The sequence below is a fragment of the Phoca vitulina genome, unplaced genomic scaffold (assembly GCF_004348235.1).
Source record: "Phoca vitulina isolate PV1807 unplaced genomic scaffold, GSC_HSeal_1.0 scaffold24, whole genome shotgun sequence".
NCBI classification, from domain to species: domain Eukaryota; kingdom Metazoa; phylum Chordata; class Mammalia; order Carnivora; family Phocidae; genus Phoca; species Phoca vitulina.
The window spans coordinates 20,892,819-20,908,417 of record NW_022589727.1 but is presented as its reverse complement, the minus strand read 5'-3'; the positions used below and the strand labels follow the sequence as shown (position 1 = coordinate 20,908,417).

General features: G+C 38.1%; 2 protein-coding genes across 4 annotated transcripts in view; one reads left to right on the top strand and one right to left on the bottom strand.

Moving 5' to 3' along the window:
• The window catches only part of THOC1 (THO complex 1), a 51,776-nt gene extending 40,449 nt beyond the window's left edge, over window positions 1–11,327 (top strand). For both annotated transcript variants that reach the window (XM_032421179.1, XM_032421180.1), the window contains 9 exons: window positions 1,149–1,215; window positions 1,414–1,464; window positions 1,556–1,626; window positions 2,047–2,142; window positions 2,708–2,773; window positions 6,130–6,213; window positions 9,507–9,654; window positions 10,402–10,477; window positions 11,007–11,327. In XM_032421179.1, the coding sequence (XP_032277070.1) occupies window positions 1,149–1,215; window positions 1,414–1,464; window positions 1,556–1,626; window positions 2,047–2,142; window positions 2,708–2,773; window positions 6,130–6,213; window positions 9,507–9,654; window positions 10,402–10,477; window positions 11,007–11,302 (955 nt within the window). In that variant the 3' untranslated portion in view covers window positions 11,303–11,327. The remainder of the gene's footprint in view (window positions 1–1,148; window positions 1,216–1,413; window positions 1,465–1,555; window positions 1,627–2,046; window positions 2,143–2,707; window positions 2,774–6,129; window positions 6,214–9,506; window positions 9,655–10,401; window positions 10,478–11,006) is intronic.
• Window positions 11,310–15,599, bottom strand: part of USP14 (ubiquitin specific peptidase 14) — a 44,349-nt gene continuing 40,059 nt past the window's right edge. For both annotated transcript variants that reach the window (XM_032421181.1, XM_032421182.1), the window contains 2 exons: window positions 15,056–15,163; window positions 11,310–14,412 (listed from right to left, as the gene is read on the bottom strand). In XM_032421181.1, the coding sequence (XP_032277072.1) occupies window positions 14,261–14,412; window positions 15,056–15,163 (260 nt within the window). In that variant the 3' untranslated portion in view covers window positions 11,310–14,260. The remainder of the gene's footprint in view (window positions 14,413–15,055; window positions 15,164–15,599) is intronic.

The window sequence follows — 15,599 nt, the reverse complement described above, 5'->3', positions numbered from 1 at the left end:
ATCTCTGTTCCAGACTTCCATCATTCCCCGCTCACCTCACCCAGGCCTTCGCCAAACCTGATTGGAAGACTAAGCCCGTAAGACTTCTCTCACGAGGTGTGGAGTGGTCTAGGATGTTACAACTCAAAAAAGTGAAGTAAATCTTTGAAGAACAGAGGAGTTCCAGTTTCTTTGGGGTTTCAGAAAACCTAAACAGTTCCTCTACTTCCTGAGTACCTCCACCTGCAGCAGAGACCACTTCCTCTTATCCTACCCATAACTGAAGTCAAGCTCACCATTACTCAAAGGCATTTTTAAGTTTGCAAAGCAATGTTGCATTTATTAGCTGTGTGAAAAACGTGCCTTTACTACCTGCTGGGTTTGAATCCCACTTTCATGACTCAGAGTGCAATTTAGCTCTTTCAGACTTGTGATTTTTAAGATGACAGATAGCAAGTACTCAGAATGTTATTTCTTATCCTCTGTTGTTGAGTTTTAATATAGCATGGTAGGAAGATCAAGGACTTTGGAGCCAGACCTAGGTTTGAATTCAAGCTTTATCTGTATGGTCTCTGTTTAATAAGCACACATCCTCATTCTGAGAATTAAATGAATAATGCGTCTAAAGTGCTCAGATCCTGACACAGTAGTCTATCGCTATTTATTGGCTGGCTGTAAAGCATCCAGTGCTAGTGAGGGCTGAATTAAAAGCACCGATTAACACTTTGGGTCTGCCTTCAGCTTTCTCTAAGGTTTGGGAGTTTTTTATTCATTGTGTTTTGATTGCCTTTTAAAGGAATATATCTGAATGTGCAACATGGAGAGGAATATGTTAATATTGTCTCAGAGGTTTTCATTCCACATTAAATTTCTTATTTTAGGAAACACTCATTGCTCTGTTCATAGTTAATCAGACTGATAGAGTGTCATCCTCCCTCATACACCTTTGTGTCTTCAATTCTAACCATCCTAAATGAAGTGCAAGAATTTTCTCTTATAATCCTCTCATTTGTGATTGTTCTTCTCTTGGTAATTTTTGACACTGTTTGACACTAGTATGGTTAACTTATCTGTTACATGCCTTGGGTTTTTATAAGACAGTATATAAGCCTTAAAATTGAATATACATTGCTGTAACTCAAGCATGCTTTTATTGTTTTGTTCCCTAGTTCAAACTATGTTTTAACTGATGAGCAATCACTCTGGATTGAAGATACTACAAAATCAGTTTATCAAGTAAGTTCAACATGCAACAAACCCATGATTGAACAAAATGGAAATTTAGAATTTTCTTTGTTTCAGCCCCAAATAGGAAAATAAGGATAAAGTTAAGCTCAGGTACAAGACCACGAACACTTCTTGGTCCTCTGCCTACAAACCACTCCTATGATGCAGAAAGTTGTTGAAAGCTTAGTATATTCTTTCTAATCACAGCTACTATCTGAAAACCCCCCCGATGGAGAAAGATTTTCAAAGATGGTAGAGGTATGTGTTTTATATTTACATAGTCTTCTTAGCACCAAATAGAATTTCAAAGGCCTTCATTATACAAATGTAATTTCTTTGTTTTTCCCAGCATATATTAAACACTGAAGAAAATTGGAACTCATGGAAAAATGAAGGCTGCCCAAGTTTTGTGAAAGAAAGGTAAATATATACCCAAGCACTATGAGAAGAAAGGCATTTCAAAATACAGTTTGACGTGATTATTTTACATGATGTATAGATGTATAGATGTATATATTTCATATTAAAAAGTATAGGTTGAACTCTGTAAGCATACAACCATTTTGATTTACTTCTAGTTGAATCTTTCACCTCAGATTTCTTATCATTAAGTTCCCAGAACAAATTAATCTATTATTATTGGAAAAAATGCTATATACCCACTCCTTGTAATTTGTCCCCTGGTGTGGCATTTTTGTCTTCTATCTGATGAGTGTTCTATAATAATAGGAAGCTTTTATATTTTTATAGGAAGAAAACAATAATTGAATTTTCTTTTACATTAAACACTTTTTATGTGTGCTATCCATTTGTAATTCCAGTTTGTTTCATTCACCACAGAACATCAGACACCAAGCCGACAAGAGTAGCTCGCAAGAGAACAGCACCAGAGGACTTCCTAGGGAAAGGACCCAACAAAAAGATTCTAATGGGAAAGTAGGTTAACCTGTATCCATATGTGGGATGGTATTCGTTTTTTTAATAGTTTGAAGATGTTACTGTAAGAGCTTCCCAGTTTATGTGTTTTTCGTGTTTTTGGTGTTTGGTACATACATAGATGATTAAAACAGACCACACGCTCTCAGTCTCAAGGGCCCATTACATGGATTCATGCAGATAGATAAGCTTCCATTTTGTCTCCTGCTTCCTAAATCCATGGCTCTAGGCTGTGCCATTTTTTCCATGTCATAGACAATACAATCGCTGTTAGATTGATCCAGCTCACTTCCAGTTGCTGCAAGGTACCATGATCCTTCAGTTTCTGTTACCTTCCAGTTAATTATTCATTGCTCTATACTCTGCTTGAATGTTTAAAAAAAAAGATTGTATCATTAAATATATGCTTATATAGAAAATTTGCCGAATACCAAAAATTAATGTAGAAAATTAAAACTCATTCCATCACCACCTAAAAACTCACTATTTAAGTGTTTTTACAACTTTAAGGCATATGAGGATGATGTCCATTAAAAATGTATTTATTTATGTGTCTGTTTTGTAGTGAGGAGTTAACAAGGCTTTGGAATCTCTGTCCTGATAATATGGAAGCTTGCAAATCAGAGACAAGGCAAGTTTAAAATGTTTCACATGAGGTACTGCTTTTCTCAAATGTTAAGTGAATGAAATTAATTTATTATGGTTGACTTTGGCATAGCAGAATATGGCTTCCCACCATGAAACACCTAGAAATGTTGATAAAATAATTTTAGAAATCACAGAAAAATACGAATTCACAAAAGAAGAGGGAACTGAAAACCAAAGTATGAGCCAATGTGGTTGCTTCTAGCTGGGAAGCTTGCAGATGCTTCCCACTTTGGGGAACCAGGGAACTTAGGTTTTAAGAGCCACAAAAGGACAGAAGGTAAGGCCTTGGGCCTGTACAGATTTGTAACTGAGTTTCCTTTGAATAAAGCTGAGGCCCTTGAAGCACTGCACTAAACATAAAAAGAAGAGCAGACTGGGGAGGAAGGACTTGCTCACTGGCCCAGGAAGCAAGCTTGTCCATTTCTAACTGGGGTGTGGGTGAAAAGGAGAAAAGTACACCTGGAGAAATTATAACCACAAGTCTGCTGTCACGGAGTCCTCCAGCTTAAATTTATACTACCAGCAGTGTAAAGGAACCCCTTCACTAAGGGGGTGAATTTAGATGTCTCAGTCTGATGATACAAAGCTTTCTGGAGGTCACACCTTCAACCTAAGCCACACAAGGATCCTATAGATAAAAGTCTGAAGATACTCGACCATCTGAACTCAAAACATTCAAGAAAACAATATACCATGAGAAAGAATCAGCGGATAGAACAAACAAAACAAACAACAGAAGTTAAACAACCACTTCAGATAATAAAACCATCAAGTAAATACAGCTTAAAATAAGTATATTTAAGATAGTTAAAGACATAAAAGAAGGAATTGAAACTTAAAAGGAAGAGGACACTCTCAGGACCAAGCAAATTTGAAAAAACAAGTAATAATTCTAGCAATAAGAAAATATAGTCATCGAATTATAAGATTTAATAGGCACGTTAAATAGCAGACTAGACACAGGTGGAAATAAGAATTAATGAATAAGGGGCGCCTGGGTGGCTCAGTCGGTTAAGTGGCTGTCTTCGGCTCAGGTCGTGATCCTTGGCTCCTGGGATCAAGCCCCACATCGGGCTCCTTGCTCAGTGGGGAGCCTGCTTCTCCCTCTCCCTCTGCCTGTAGCTCCCCTTGCTTGTGCTCTCTCACTCTAGCTCTCTCTCAAATAAATAAAATCTTAAAAAAAAAATCATAATGTAAATTAGAAAACATAGAATTAACTGATAAATGTATTATAGGTTTAAACTTTTGAGAAATAGAAAACTTACGACCTTAAATGTCTATAAACTTAACTCAAGAGTTAACTTAAAACTAAGAATCCAGCACCAAACCCCAATGTTTATAGCAGCATTATCTACAATAGCCGAATTATGGAAAGAGTCTAAATACCTATCAGCTGATGGATAAAGAAGATGTTTGTGTGTCTGTAATGGAATATTATTTGGCCATAAAAAATGAAATCCTGCCATTTGCGACAACATGGATGGAGCTAGTATGTATTATGGTGAGCAAAATAAGTCAGAGAAAGACAAATACCATATGATTTCCTAACAATTCCAGTCCTGGGTTGATCTTTAAAGTAGTTCCTTTAAAACTTCGGGTTGAGAATCGGTGATTTGTGAAGTCAGTTTATTAGTTGCCACCAGCATTTTTTTTTAGGGAAATAGAAAATATATTTTTGTGAAACGTTAGCTTTACTTATATATGATACATATGCTCGCATTTATGTGTGTGTTTTGGGTTGTAATATAAAATTAATTCCTTACTGTGAGTTGTAGGGGAAGTTTCAACACCATAATGTCTAGAGAAACTAGCTCACCTACACAATGAGATGGTGCAAGAATGTTTATTTAGCAGTGTCACAGCAAAACTGAGGAAACTACCTAAAATATCAGTGGAAGAATGGATAATGTGTGACACGTTCACGTAGCGGACCGCTGTACATCGGGCCCCAGAATGAGGTTGAGGACTACTGTATCAGACAGGCGTACTTCAGAAAAATCAGGGTTGTAGAAGGGTACAAGCATGGTTCCATTATAAAGTTTGAAAAGCTTCAAAACAGTATACGCTCAGTTAAAAAAAAAAACAGGAGTGATAAATACCAATTTCTGAAGAGTGGCCACCTCTGGGGAAAGAGAACGAGATCAGAGAGGAGAGTTGTATTTGTAGTGTTTGTAAAAGTCAGATAAGGCAGTGCCTGGGAGGTTCATTCCGTTATTAGTCGTGATTGATCACGGTATAGTTGACCCTTGAACAACACAGGGTTTGGGGTGCCAACCCCCACACGGTAAAAAATGCACAAGTAACTTTTGATTCCCCAACAGCCTACTGTGGATTGGAAGCCTTACTGCATAAACAGGTGATATGATTGATACACAAAATATGAACACATTTTGTATATGTATTATATACTGTATTCTTACTAAAGGAAGCTGGAGAAAAAATATTAAAATAATAAAAAAATACATTTAGAGTACTGTATCGAAAAAAATCCACAAATAAGTGGACCCACACAGTTCAAGCTCAGTGGTGTTCCAGGGTCAACTGTATAGTAATTTTTAAACTAATAAATGGTTCCAAACACTGATCAATGATAGTCTGGTTGAGATTTTAGTGTCACCTTGCTTTGTCTAGCGTGATATATAAAAGAGTGGTGGTAAACTCCAAGGAAACCTTCCAGCCCTCTTATGTTTACCAGTTAGAGAGAGTGTTATTGTACTGAAAGTTGTAAGATTGGGTGCTTGAGTTTTCCTTACAGAGCCCATTTTTCTAGTTTTAGTCAAAGATGTCTTCTAATCAGACCCTTGGATCTTATTTGCTTGACTATCAAAATCTTATTTCTAAAACCAAATTCCAGAAAGATCCAATTAAAAACCAACCATGCTGTCATGGGAGTGACCTAAAATAAGCTCACAGTTAAACTCTTTAAATCTCAATATGGTCTGGTTATTAGTGTGGGTTTTATTAATGCTGGCTTAAGGAAAAAACATTCTTGGATGTGGACACTGGATGTGACCTTTTCTTCCTTGCTGGGGAAGTTCAAAGGCTGTGAAAGCCCCGGCTGTCCCTGTGACCAGTAACATTACAGTGTGGAGCCCAGTGATTGTTAGGTTACCTGGAGTATAGTATATGACACGGTGTAGCATCGCACTGCCCCTCTGTGGTCCTCTTGGAGAAGTTCAGTTTTGAGTCATTTACCCCCTTAAAAATCTGGGTTCCTAAGTAACGTAACTAACTCAAGTGTAGGTCATAATTAGAATCTTTCGATGCCACTGTTTTAGGAGTATTTTATTATTAAGAATGAACACACATGGTCCTTACTAGTTGTTTTTTAACACCCAGGGAATACATGCCAACTTTGGAGGAATTCTTTGAGGAAGCCATTGAACAGGCAGACCCTGAAAACATGGTTGAAAATGAATACAAGTAAGTAGTGTTTCTTATGAGCTAACGTAAGTTAGCTTATGTTAACATTCTACAGTATTTTTTTAGGAATTGTATGTACATTAGAACACTAAGGGAGATCATTGATAGGGTAGTACTTTTCCTTTTAGGTGAATTTATGTACCAAGTTCACATTAGTGCACATTCCTGATTTCAATGACCATGCCCACTGACGAACACGAAGTAGAATCACACTTGTTTCGAAAAATAAGAACAATGCCTTGGGCCTCCACCTCCCTCCAACAATCCTCTTTTCCCCTTCAAATCAGTGTCTCCCGAGACGTGTTGATAACCATTGCCTTCATTTCCTCACCTCCCATTCTTGTCAGCTCACTGCCACTGGGTGGTCTCCCTGTCCTTCCACTGAAATAGCGCTCGTCAAGGTCATGGCATCTTTTTCCGACCTCCCAGCAGCATTCACCACTTGTCTCTCCTTCCTTAGATGATGTGTTCTTCTCTTGACATCCATTAAACTGCACTCCTGCCTCACTGCATCTCAGCTGGCTCCCAGATCTTGGAGTAACCTCAGGACTCAGTCTCAGCTTTTTCATCTAATCTTCTAGGCAACACCACACAGCCCTGTGGTTTTATTTATTTATTTTTATTATTTTTTTATTTTAAAGATTTATTTATTTATTTATTTGACAAAGAGATAGAGAGCACAAGTAGGCAGAGTGTCAGGCAGAGGGAAAGGGAGAAGCAGGCTCTCTGCTGAGCAGGGAGCCCGATGCAGGGCTCGATTCCAGGACCCTGGGATCATGACCTGAGCCGAAGGCAGCTGCTTAACCAACTGAGCCACCCAGGCACCCCAGCCCTGTGGTTTTAAAGATTTTTTTTTTTAAAGATTTTATTTACTTATTTTAGAGAGAAAGTGTGCAAGCGGGGAGGGGCGGAGGGAGAGAATGTCAAGCAGACTCCACACTGAGGGTGGAGCCCTACGTTGGGCTCGATCTCACAACCCTGAGATCATGACCTGAGCTGAAACCAAGAGCCGGGCACTCAACTGACTGAGCTACCCATGCACCCCATCCCCATGGTTTTATTTTTTAAAATTTTTTTAAAGATTATTTATTTGTTGGAGAGAGAGCACAAGCAGAGGGAGCTGCAGGCAGAGGGAGAGGGACAAGCAGACTCCCCACTGAGCAGGGAGCCCGATGTGGGACTCGACCCCAGGACCCTGGGATCACGACCTAAGCTGAAGGTAGACGCTTAATGACTGAGCCACCCAGGCGTCCCAGCCCCATAGTTTTAAATAGGCATTTTGGTGTCATCATTTAAGGGCAAGGACCCTCTTGTCAGACTGCCTGGGTTCCAATCCCAGGACACTCTGTCACTCACTGGCTAGGCTTCTAGGGCTACTGTAACCCCTTTCTGCTTGTTTTCTCATTGCTAAATAGTATAATACCCATTTCATGGGGTTATTCTGAGGATTAAATAAGAGGATTCACTTTGAGCCACACAGGACATGTAGTTAGCACACAGGAAATAGAGTGCTCTGACTCATGTGACCTTGTGACTAGTTATGAGTTAGTTACTGTGATCTCTTAACTAATGATGCTCCGGTCAGTTCTCCAACATGCGAATTGTGATCTTTAAACTCACAAGTCTGATCTCCTGCTTTAACTCTTCCAGTGACTGCCTGGTAAAATTAGGATGAAATCCAAACTCCTTACCAGGGCCTAAAAGACCTGTCTGGCTGCTGCCTACTCTTTTGATCACTTCTCCTCTTTGTTCATTTTCTTTCTGCTCTAACTACACCAGCCAGGTTTCTGTTCTTCAACTCAAAGGTCTTTCCACTTCTCCCCAAGCTACTCCTGTGGTGTGGGCTCACTTCAGTTCTCTCAGATACTGTCTCAGGGCAGTTTTCCCTGGCCCAGAAGCCCCTCCCTATCTGAAATTCTCATTTCTCATGTTCTTCTTATCCTTACCACTGTGTGAAATTCTTGTACCTTGTGTTTATCCATAGTAATGATGCTTGCCAACACATTTCCACATTCACTGTCAGGTCCTCCCTAAGTACTTACCATCTATACCTTTAAGGTAGAAACTGCCCTTATCTCCCTTTTACAGTTAAAGTGAGGAGAGAGGGTGAATCATGTATTGAAGTTCTCATCTAGTAAATGCCAGAGCCAGGAAATCACTCTGGCCTCAGGGCCCTGCTCTTAACTGCAAGATTATAGTGTCTCGAGTGTTCAGGGTACCTCTAAGGTCTGAGTGCCCAGCTCACCAAGTATTTGTTGAATGAATGAATGAATGAGAGTTCTCCACGAACCTTGGTTTAAGAACCTGAATGGTATGGATTTCTGGAGAGTAAGAAAGTTTGTATGTGTAACTGGTGAATTTTGAAAATGCTCAAGATTGAAACTGCTTAAATGGAAACGTGTCAAGAGAGGTAGGCTGGTTAACTGATCAGGCAAAGCCCTGTACCATGACATTAAGTTGGCAAGACCCGTGTAGGAGTAGTTTTGCACTTGCTAAAAGTAGAGGCTCATTTTAAGAGGAGGACTAAATAAACCAGGTTGCTACCCTTAAGAACTTAGGGGGATCTTCCAAATGACTTGCAAAAATTCACAAACAGTAAATTTGTGCTCTGGATTCTTCTCCAGCTTGGCTGGTTCTGGAACATTATCTTTAGAATTCGTGTGGTTTGCATTTCTCACCTTACTGTGTATCGCCTGGTGCTGTGCTCTGTATCACTATGGATCACTGCTCACTGTGGTGGCTATTTGAGGTTTCCCTTTTAGTTTTGGAACCATTTTTATTCATTGAGTTTGGTATTAAGCGAACTAAAATGAGATGCTTATATAAATGGAGAATGATGTATTGATTGAATATGGTCAAAACTCAGTGCTGATAAAACTTACATTCTGGAATTCACACCTGCAGGTGGCATTGCCCGGATGGGCATCAGCTCACTGACTATAGTAAAAGCCTATTAGTTTTTCTTCTAAAGACGTAGATGATTACTGTCCTGCACACAGAACACCTAGTTATTACTATACACATACTGATTGACTTTTTAAATTAAGTAAAATGGGTATTAAACTTTTCAGATGTTTGCTGCATATGAACCTGCCTCATCAGATTCTGCTGTTTCTAGTGTTCATTTGTAAGTGTACTGCACACTCAGAGGTTCTTTAGGAATAAGATCAGAATGAAAAGAATGGTGCCTTCAGCTACTTAATGTAATTTACCATGTGACACTCTATACGCTAACTGGAAGGCATATAGAAATAAAAAACCATAAATGACAAGACTGACATTTCTTTTCCTAGGGCTGTGAACAATTCAAATTATGGTTGGAGAGCCCTGAGACTGTTAGCACGGAGAAGCCCTCACTTCTTCCAGCCAACCAACCAGCAATTTAAAAGTTTGCCAGAATATCTCGAAAACATGGTAATAAAGCTAGCAAAGGAATTACCAGTAAGTAATGTAGATCAACGTTTTCATATTCTTTATCATCTTATTAAAACTACTATCACTAAGAAGCTGAATTTACAGTTTATTGTGTGGAAAAAATCATCCACAAACCTCCATGTTTAAGAATAAGGAAAAATGCATTTGAGTGTACATTTACAGGAAGTACATAAGTTGATAAATTTTTTATAAAGCATGTAATTTAATTTTAAAGCCCACAGTATTTTGGTTAAACAATTATCTCACCTGTAAACTCAGACATGAATTTTTCCTATTTGCCAATGTATTGTGTTTTATCAAACAGGATCTATAACGGGTAGCAGTAGGTACCTTGACCTACCTTTCTACTCTGTTCTCTTTTCCAATACAATTTTCTCATTGTATTACTACAATATGGTAATAACTATACCGTAAAATTACTAAAAAAATTTTTTAAGAACCCAATTCCTCCCCTGGTTTTCTCCAGCCCATCGTGACTATATGCTAGATATTTGCAAATCAGCTTACCATACTCTTTACTGGCTCTGCCTTCTTCCCATGTGTGGGGGAAGGGGAGTCTTGCCCGTCCACTCCTTCTCCAGGTTAACACCATCCCATTTGTGATCCTTACCTGACATTCACATTTAACACGCTCAAGGATCAAGTTCTGGGCTCTGGAATGTGGAATCTCAACCACTCATAACCTAAACCAAAAGTATCCCCAGTTATTTTACAAGTTGGCATTCTCTTAAACATTCTTCTTCCTCATTTTAGCCTCCTTCTGAAGAAATAAAAACAGGTGAGGATGAAGATGAGGAAGATAATGATGCTTTACTGAAGGAAAATGAAAGTAAGAATTGAATTTTCTTGGCTATTTTACAAAATTGGAAAAGATTGGGGTTCTTTGTTGAGAGGTACGTTATTTGATCTACTTCTCAACCTCTACCATTTATCTTAGCTGTTTCTTATAGTGAGGAATTTTAAACATTGCTTGATAACTTTTAAAATATTACTCTTTATGCAATAAAATCGAAGTGATGGGAAGGAAAGTACTTAGATTTGAAGGTGACTCACCTGTTTGTTAATGGCAGGGGGGGCGGGTTAGAAGAGAGCAGCTGCTTTCAGGGGAGACCTTCATAATTACGATAGAGGCAACAGCTTTAGTTTTAAAAGTATTGATACCTAGTGATCATGACTATAAGAACAATATTCACCCCATGAAAAATATAGAAAGGAATTGTTTTACTTTTAAAATAAAGCTTATGAAAGGTGATTAATATTTCAGTGGCCCCGTATCTATCTTCCCCATTCTGTTGTATATTTTGAATTGTACATGTCCTCAGGCTTTGTACATAATTTACATCTCCTGTGTTTCCTAGGCCCTGATGTTCGCCGAGACAAACCTGTAACAGGGGAACAAATAGAGGTGTTTGCCAGTAAACTGGGCGAGCAATGGAAGATCCTGGCTCCCTACTTGGAAATGAAAGACTCGGAAATTAGACAAATTGAGTGTGATAGCGAAGACATGAAGATGAGAGCTAAGCAGCTACTGGTCGCCTGGCAAGATCAAGAGGGAGTACATGCAACACCTGAGAATCTGATGAACGCACTGAATAAGTCCGGATTAAGTGACCTTGCAGAAAGTCTAACTAATGACAATGAGACAAATAGTTAGCTTCTTCTTTCTTTTCTTTTTTTTATTAAAACTGTGATAAGATTTTGTTACCAAGCAGCATTTGATAAGAGGTCCAATGGTTTTGGTAAACAATAAACATTTTTATAACAGTTGTTGTACAGTTGGCTGGTGCTCCACGAACAACAGAAGGCGTATTGGCTCTTGATAACTGACCTTAGGGTTTCAGGCGAAGGGAGTATGTTGAGAAAATGGACAAAATAAAGCGACCTCAAGATCACATATTTTTTGTTAAAATATTTATAATGAAGTCAGTAAGCAATATTTAGGGAGCATGGTGTTTCCTAAGATACACTATGCCAACTTCATTTCCTACATGCCATTAGTAGTTACAAAATTTAACTTGCTGTTCTGAAAATCCCAGAATGACTTTCTGAAACCATATGACTGCTCTAGTCTTACTCATTTATGCTTTAAAGCAGAGGATCAGCAAACACTGGCCCATTTCCCACCTGCTTTTACAAGTAAAATTTTATCAGCACACAGTTCTGCTGATGTAAGTATCATCTATGGCTCCTTTCATGCTACAACAGCAGAGTTAAGTAGCTATGACAAAGACTGTGGCCTGCGAAACTTAAAATATTTACTATCCACCCCACCCATTACAGAAAATGTTTGCCAGCCCCCAACTTGAAAAAAAACAGGGTGAAGTCTAAAATCCTAAGTCCTTAAAATAGGGATGCATACTTCCAGGACTGATGTGAAGTTTGAGATGTAGGTGAAAGCTATCTACAAACAGCAAAGCACTATGTAATAATGGCTGGGGACAGTACCATCTACTTTTCCGGTTCCCACGTAAGCGTAATTACCCTGTAGGGCTCTAACATTAGGTTATCGTTGTATGTTTTGTATCCTGAAAGGCTACTAAGTGCATAATACACCTAAGTGCGTATTACACCATAAATGTTCTTGCTTGGACTTAACTTCACTGGCTAGTCCAACAGTGATACACCACAGCTCTAGTATCAAAAGGGCCTCCGTGCTCATGGCACAGCATATAAGGCACACTCAGGAATCAAGAAATTTTCTTGACCACTCTCCCTTCTCAAAGACCTTATATGCAAGGCTGAACTCTAAAATAGCCTTATTAGTTTAAAACACTGGTGTAAGTCCAATTTCTTAAAAAAAAAAAAAAAAAAAATCTTTGGAATAATGCTTATTTGGATCAAATAAAATGAAATCCATTTTTAAAACAAGGAATTACAATTTTAAAAATCTTAACTCCATACAAGACATATACTTTGTTCTAAACCTACCTCATCTACTAGCTACAGCATCCTGCAAGTCAGAAATCAGAATTCTAATTGCTAAATTTATGTCCTCAAAATTGTTCAGACCAAGACAGACCGTGAATAAAAATGCAGAGTCACAAGCATCATAGCACTATCTAAGAATCATTACACTTCTTATGGTCTCCTCTTCCCCATTCTATTCTGCACCCTCCGCCAAGGCAAAGGGAATAATGATTGCCAGTAATCACCACTTAGCTGAAGAAGCTATTTACAAATAAGTTTCCCTGAAATGCTTATTTTATCTCCTAGGGTTCTCAGGTTTTATCACATTGTTCAAAGTTGAGAGGAAATTGGCCATTATTCTCTAGGAATTTAATAGTTACCAGTGCTATGCTCTGCAGAGCATGAAAACAGCGTAAGTAAAGAGAGGAGATTTCATGATAATCCCCCAAGCTTCATTTTATATACCTAACTCAAAATCAGAGACAAATGAGCTAATTTCCTATCCTCTGTCTAGCAATCAAGGCTCTTGAAACAAAGATGAGGAATTAATTAATTAGAATGTATTAAAATGTAAGAAACCTACCATACTGAAACACCACTTACTCTTGGTACTTTTACCATCACTTTAAAAATCATTGCTATTATTCAATTCTGAGATACACATTAAGATTTTGGGAACAGACGAGTAAAAACTGAGCCAAAGAAAAGATAGACCAATAAACATCGTTGCATTCAGCATCCAAAGAACTCTGTTACTTTTACAACTTTGTACTTCTTTTAAACAGAACATAATGTGACAAGGCAGAAGAGAGAACATTTTTAAATGGATGCTTAACAGCAGAGTAAAACTAACAACCTGCAGCAAGGCGTGATATTAAATATACCTAAACTTAACCCAAGCTCCAACACTCAGTAGACAAAAGACTTGAGGTCAGAAGCTGTTAGTCCCTCTTTTTTTTTTTTTTTTATTAAATATCCTCATTTTCTAAAAATAAGCAACGAGAGCTTATCAACTTTTTAAGGTTGATTACTACAAAACCATTGCAAAGTTAAACATACAAACCATAGTACATCAGAGAGACACAATAATGAATGTATAATCAAATGTACTATTACTGATCACAATTTATTTTAAAGTCATGAAAAGCCAGCAACAGTCAGGCTGGACAAATACTTGATTGTATCCATGTTTCCATGGGATGTGGGCAGCAGCACTGAGTAACACAATGAGAGCAACACTTCCTTCCTTTCCACCTTCCTGGCAAAATTTTTGTTAGATAAGGCAAAGGATGGGCAGCTATGAATCACCGGTGGTTTGAACCATGCAAGAACAACAACAACAAAAAGAGTAATAGGTGTGCAATAAACATCTGATTGCTGAATCCTGGGCTGAAAAAGGCAGGGAGAAAAAATTTATCATGGAAGGTAATGGCTGAAAGGCATTTCAAATCAGAATTTTTAAAAATTAATGCAAGAAATAAGCTTTTTAAAAATGTCTTCCTGCAACCACACAGTCCAAAGGCAATTTTTTTTTCTGTAATTTTTAGGTTGATCCACAGAGTGGTCTGCTTCACCCTCTTTTGTTCCACATGAGAGGGGAAACACATAAAACCACCTACATATCTTCCTCTACAGCTCTGGATTATAGAAATGATCAACAAGTAACATTTATTTCACACCTAAACATAAATAGCTAAAATGAAGATTACTGTTCACTTTCCTCTTCCATTATTTCAACTCTGCGAGGCCCATAGAGTAAAACATATGCTATGTGCCAGTCTCCACCACCAGAAAGCCGTAAGATATCCTCTGGTGTCACGATGCTGACTTTATCATCATCAAACTTAATCCATTCATCTAAAGAACAAGAGAAGAAAATGAAATTAATATCATACATGTTTTCTCAGTTCCATTTCAAAAAAGGTACTGAGTACTTTCATGCACAGCAGTATTCCATCTGCCACACTAACAGTTTTCAAAGTGTGGTCCAGGGGCTACTCAGGTTTCAAGACCATTTCAGGGGTACTACGAAGGTCACAATTTTTTTATATCACTACTAAAGTATTATTTGCCTTTTTCCCTCACTCTCTCAAGTGTGCTTTGGAATTTTCCAGAAGTCATAGGATGTGTGATAAAGCAAGAGACTGAATGCAGAAACAGGTGTCTCCTATTAAGCCAGACAAAGCAGACCTACAAAAATCAATACTATTTCTTGCTATTTTTTTTGTTTTGGAAAATACTGTTATCTTTGTTATTTATGTGATATGTAATGGGTTTATTACTGTCAGTTTCCAATGAGTTAATTTCTCAGTTTTAATTTCTATTATAGTAAATATTAAAGAGAATCCTCATAAACAAAAGCTCTTTGTGGACCTCAACAATTAAGAATGTAAAGGAGTTCTGAGACCAAAAAGTTTGAAAACCACTGTGCAAAAAATCTGTACTAAGTAAACTGTTAAATTAACTTACTGGGGAAAAAAAAAACAACCAGAATCCTTACCTTGTTTCCTTTTCACCCATGATACATAATGGCCTGAAGAGCTAGACCTTCCCTGATGTGTTAACACTGCTTGTAAGTCATAGTATCCACAATTATTGGAGCCAATGTCTAAAGAAAGATGTAAATCCAACAATATTAGACAATGAAGAGACGTGATTTCTCCAGCTAGGTAGCAATAGGTTAGCCTATTACTAGAATTCAATAAGATATGACAGTTCAAAGTTAAGGATTTATGGAAGATATTTTAAGAAGTATGATATTATTCATAGAACTACATCCTAAAAAGACTGATTTTTACTGTGTGTCTAGTTAAGGTAAATTGTATTTTAAAAATCTGACTTTCTGGGACGCCTGGGTGGCTCAGATGGTTAAGCGTCTGCCTTCGGCTCAGGTCATGATCCCAGGGTACTGAGATCGAGCCCCGCATCGGGCTCCTCGCTCAGCAGGGAGCCTGCTTCTCCCTCTCCCTCTGCCTCTCCCCCTGCTCATGCTCTCTCTCTCTGTAGCTAATGAATAAATTAAAAAAATCTTTAATAAAAAAAAA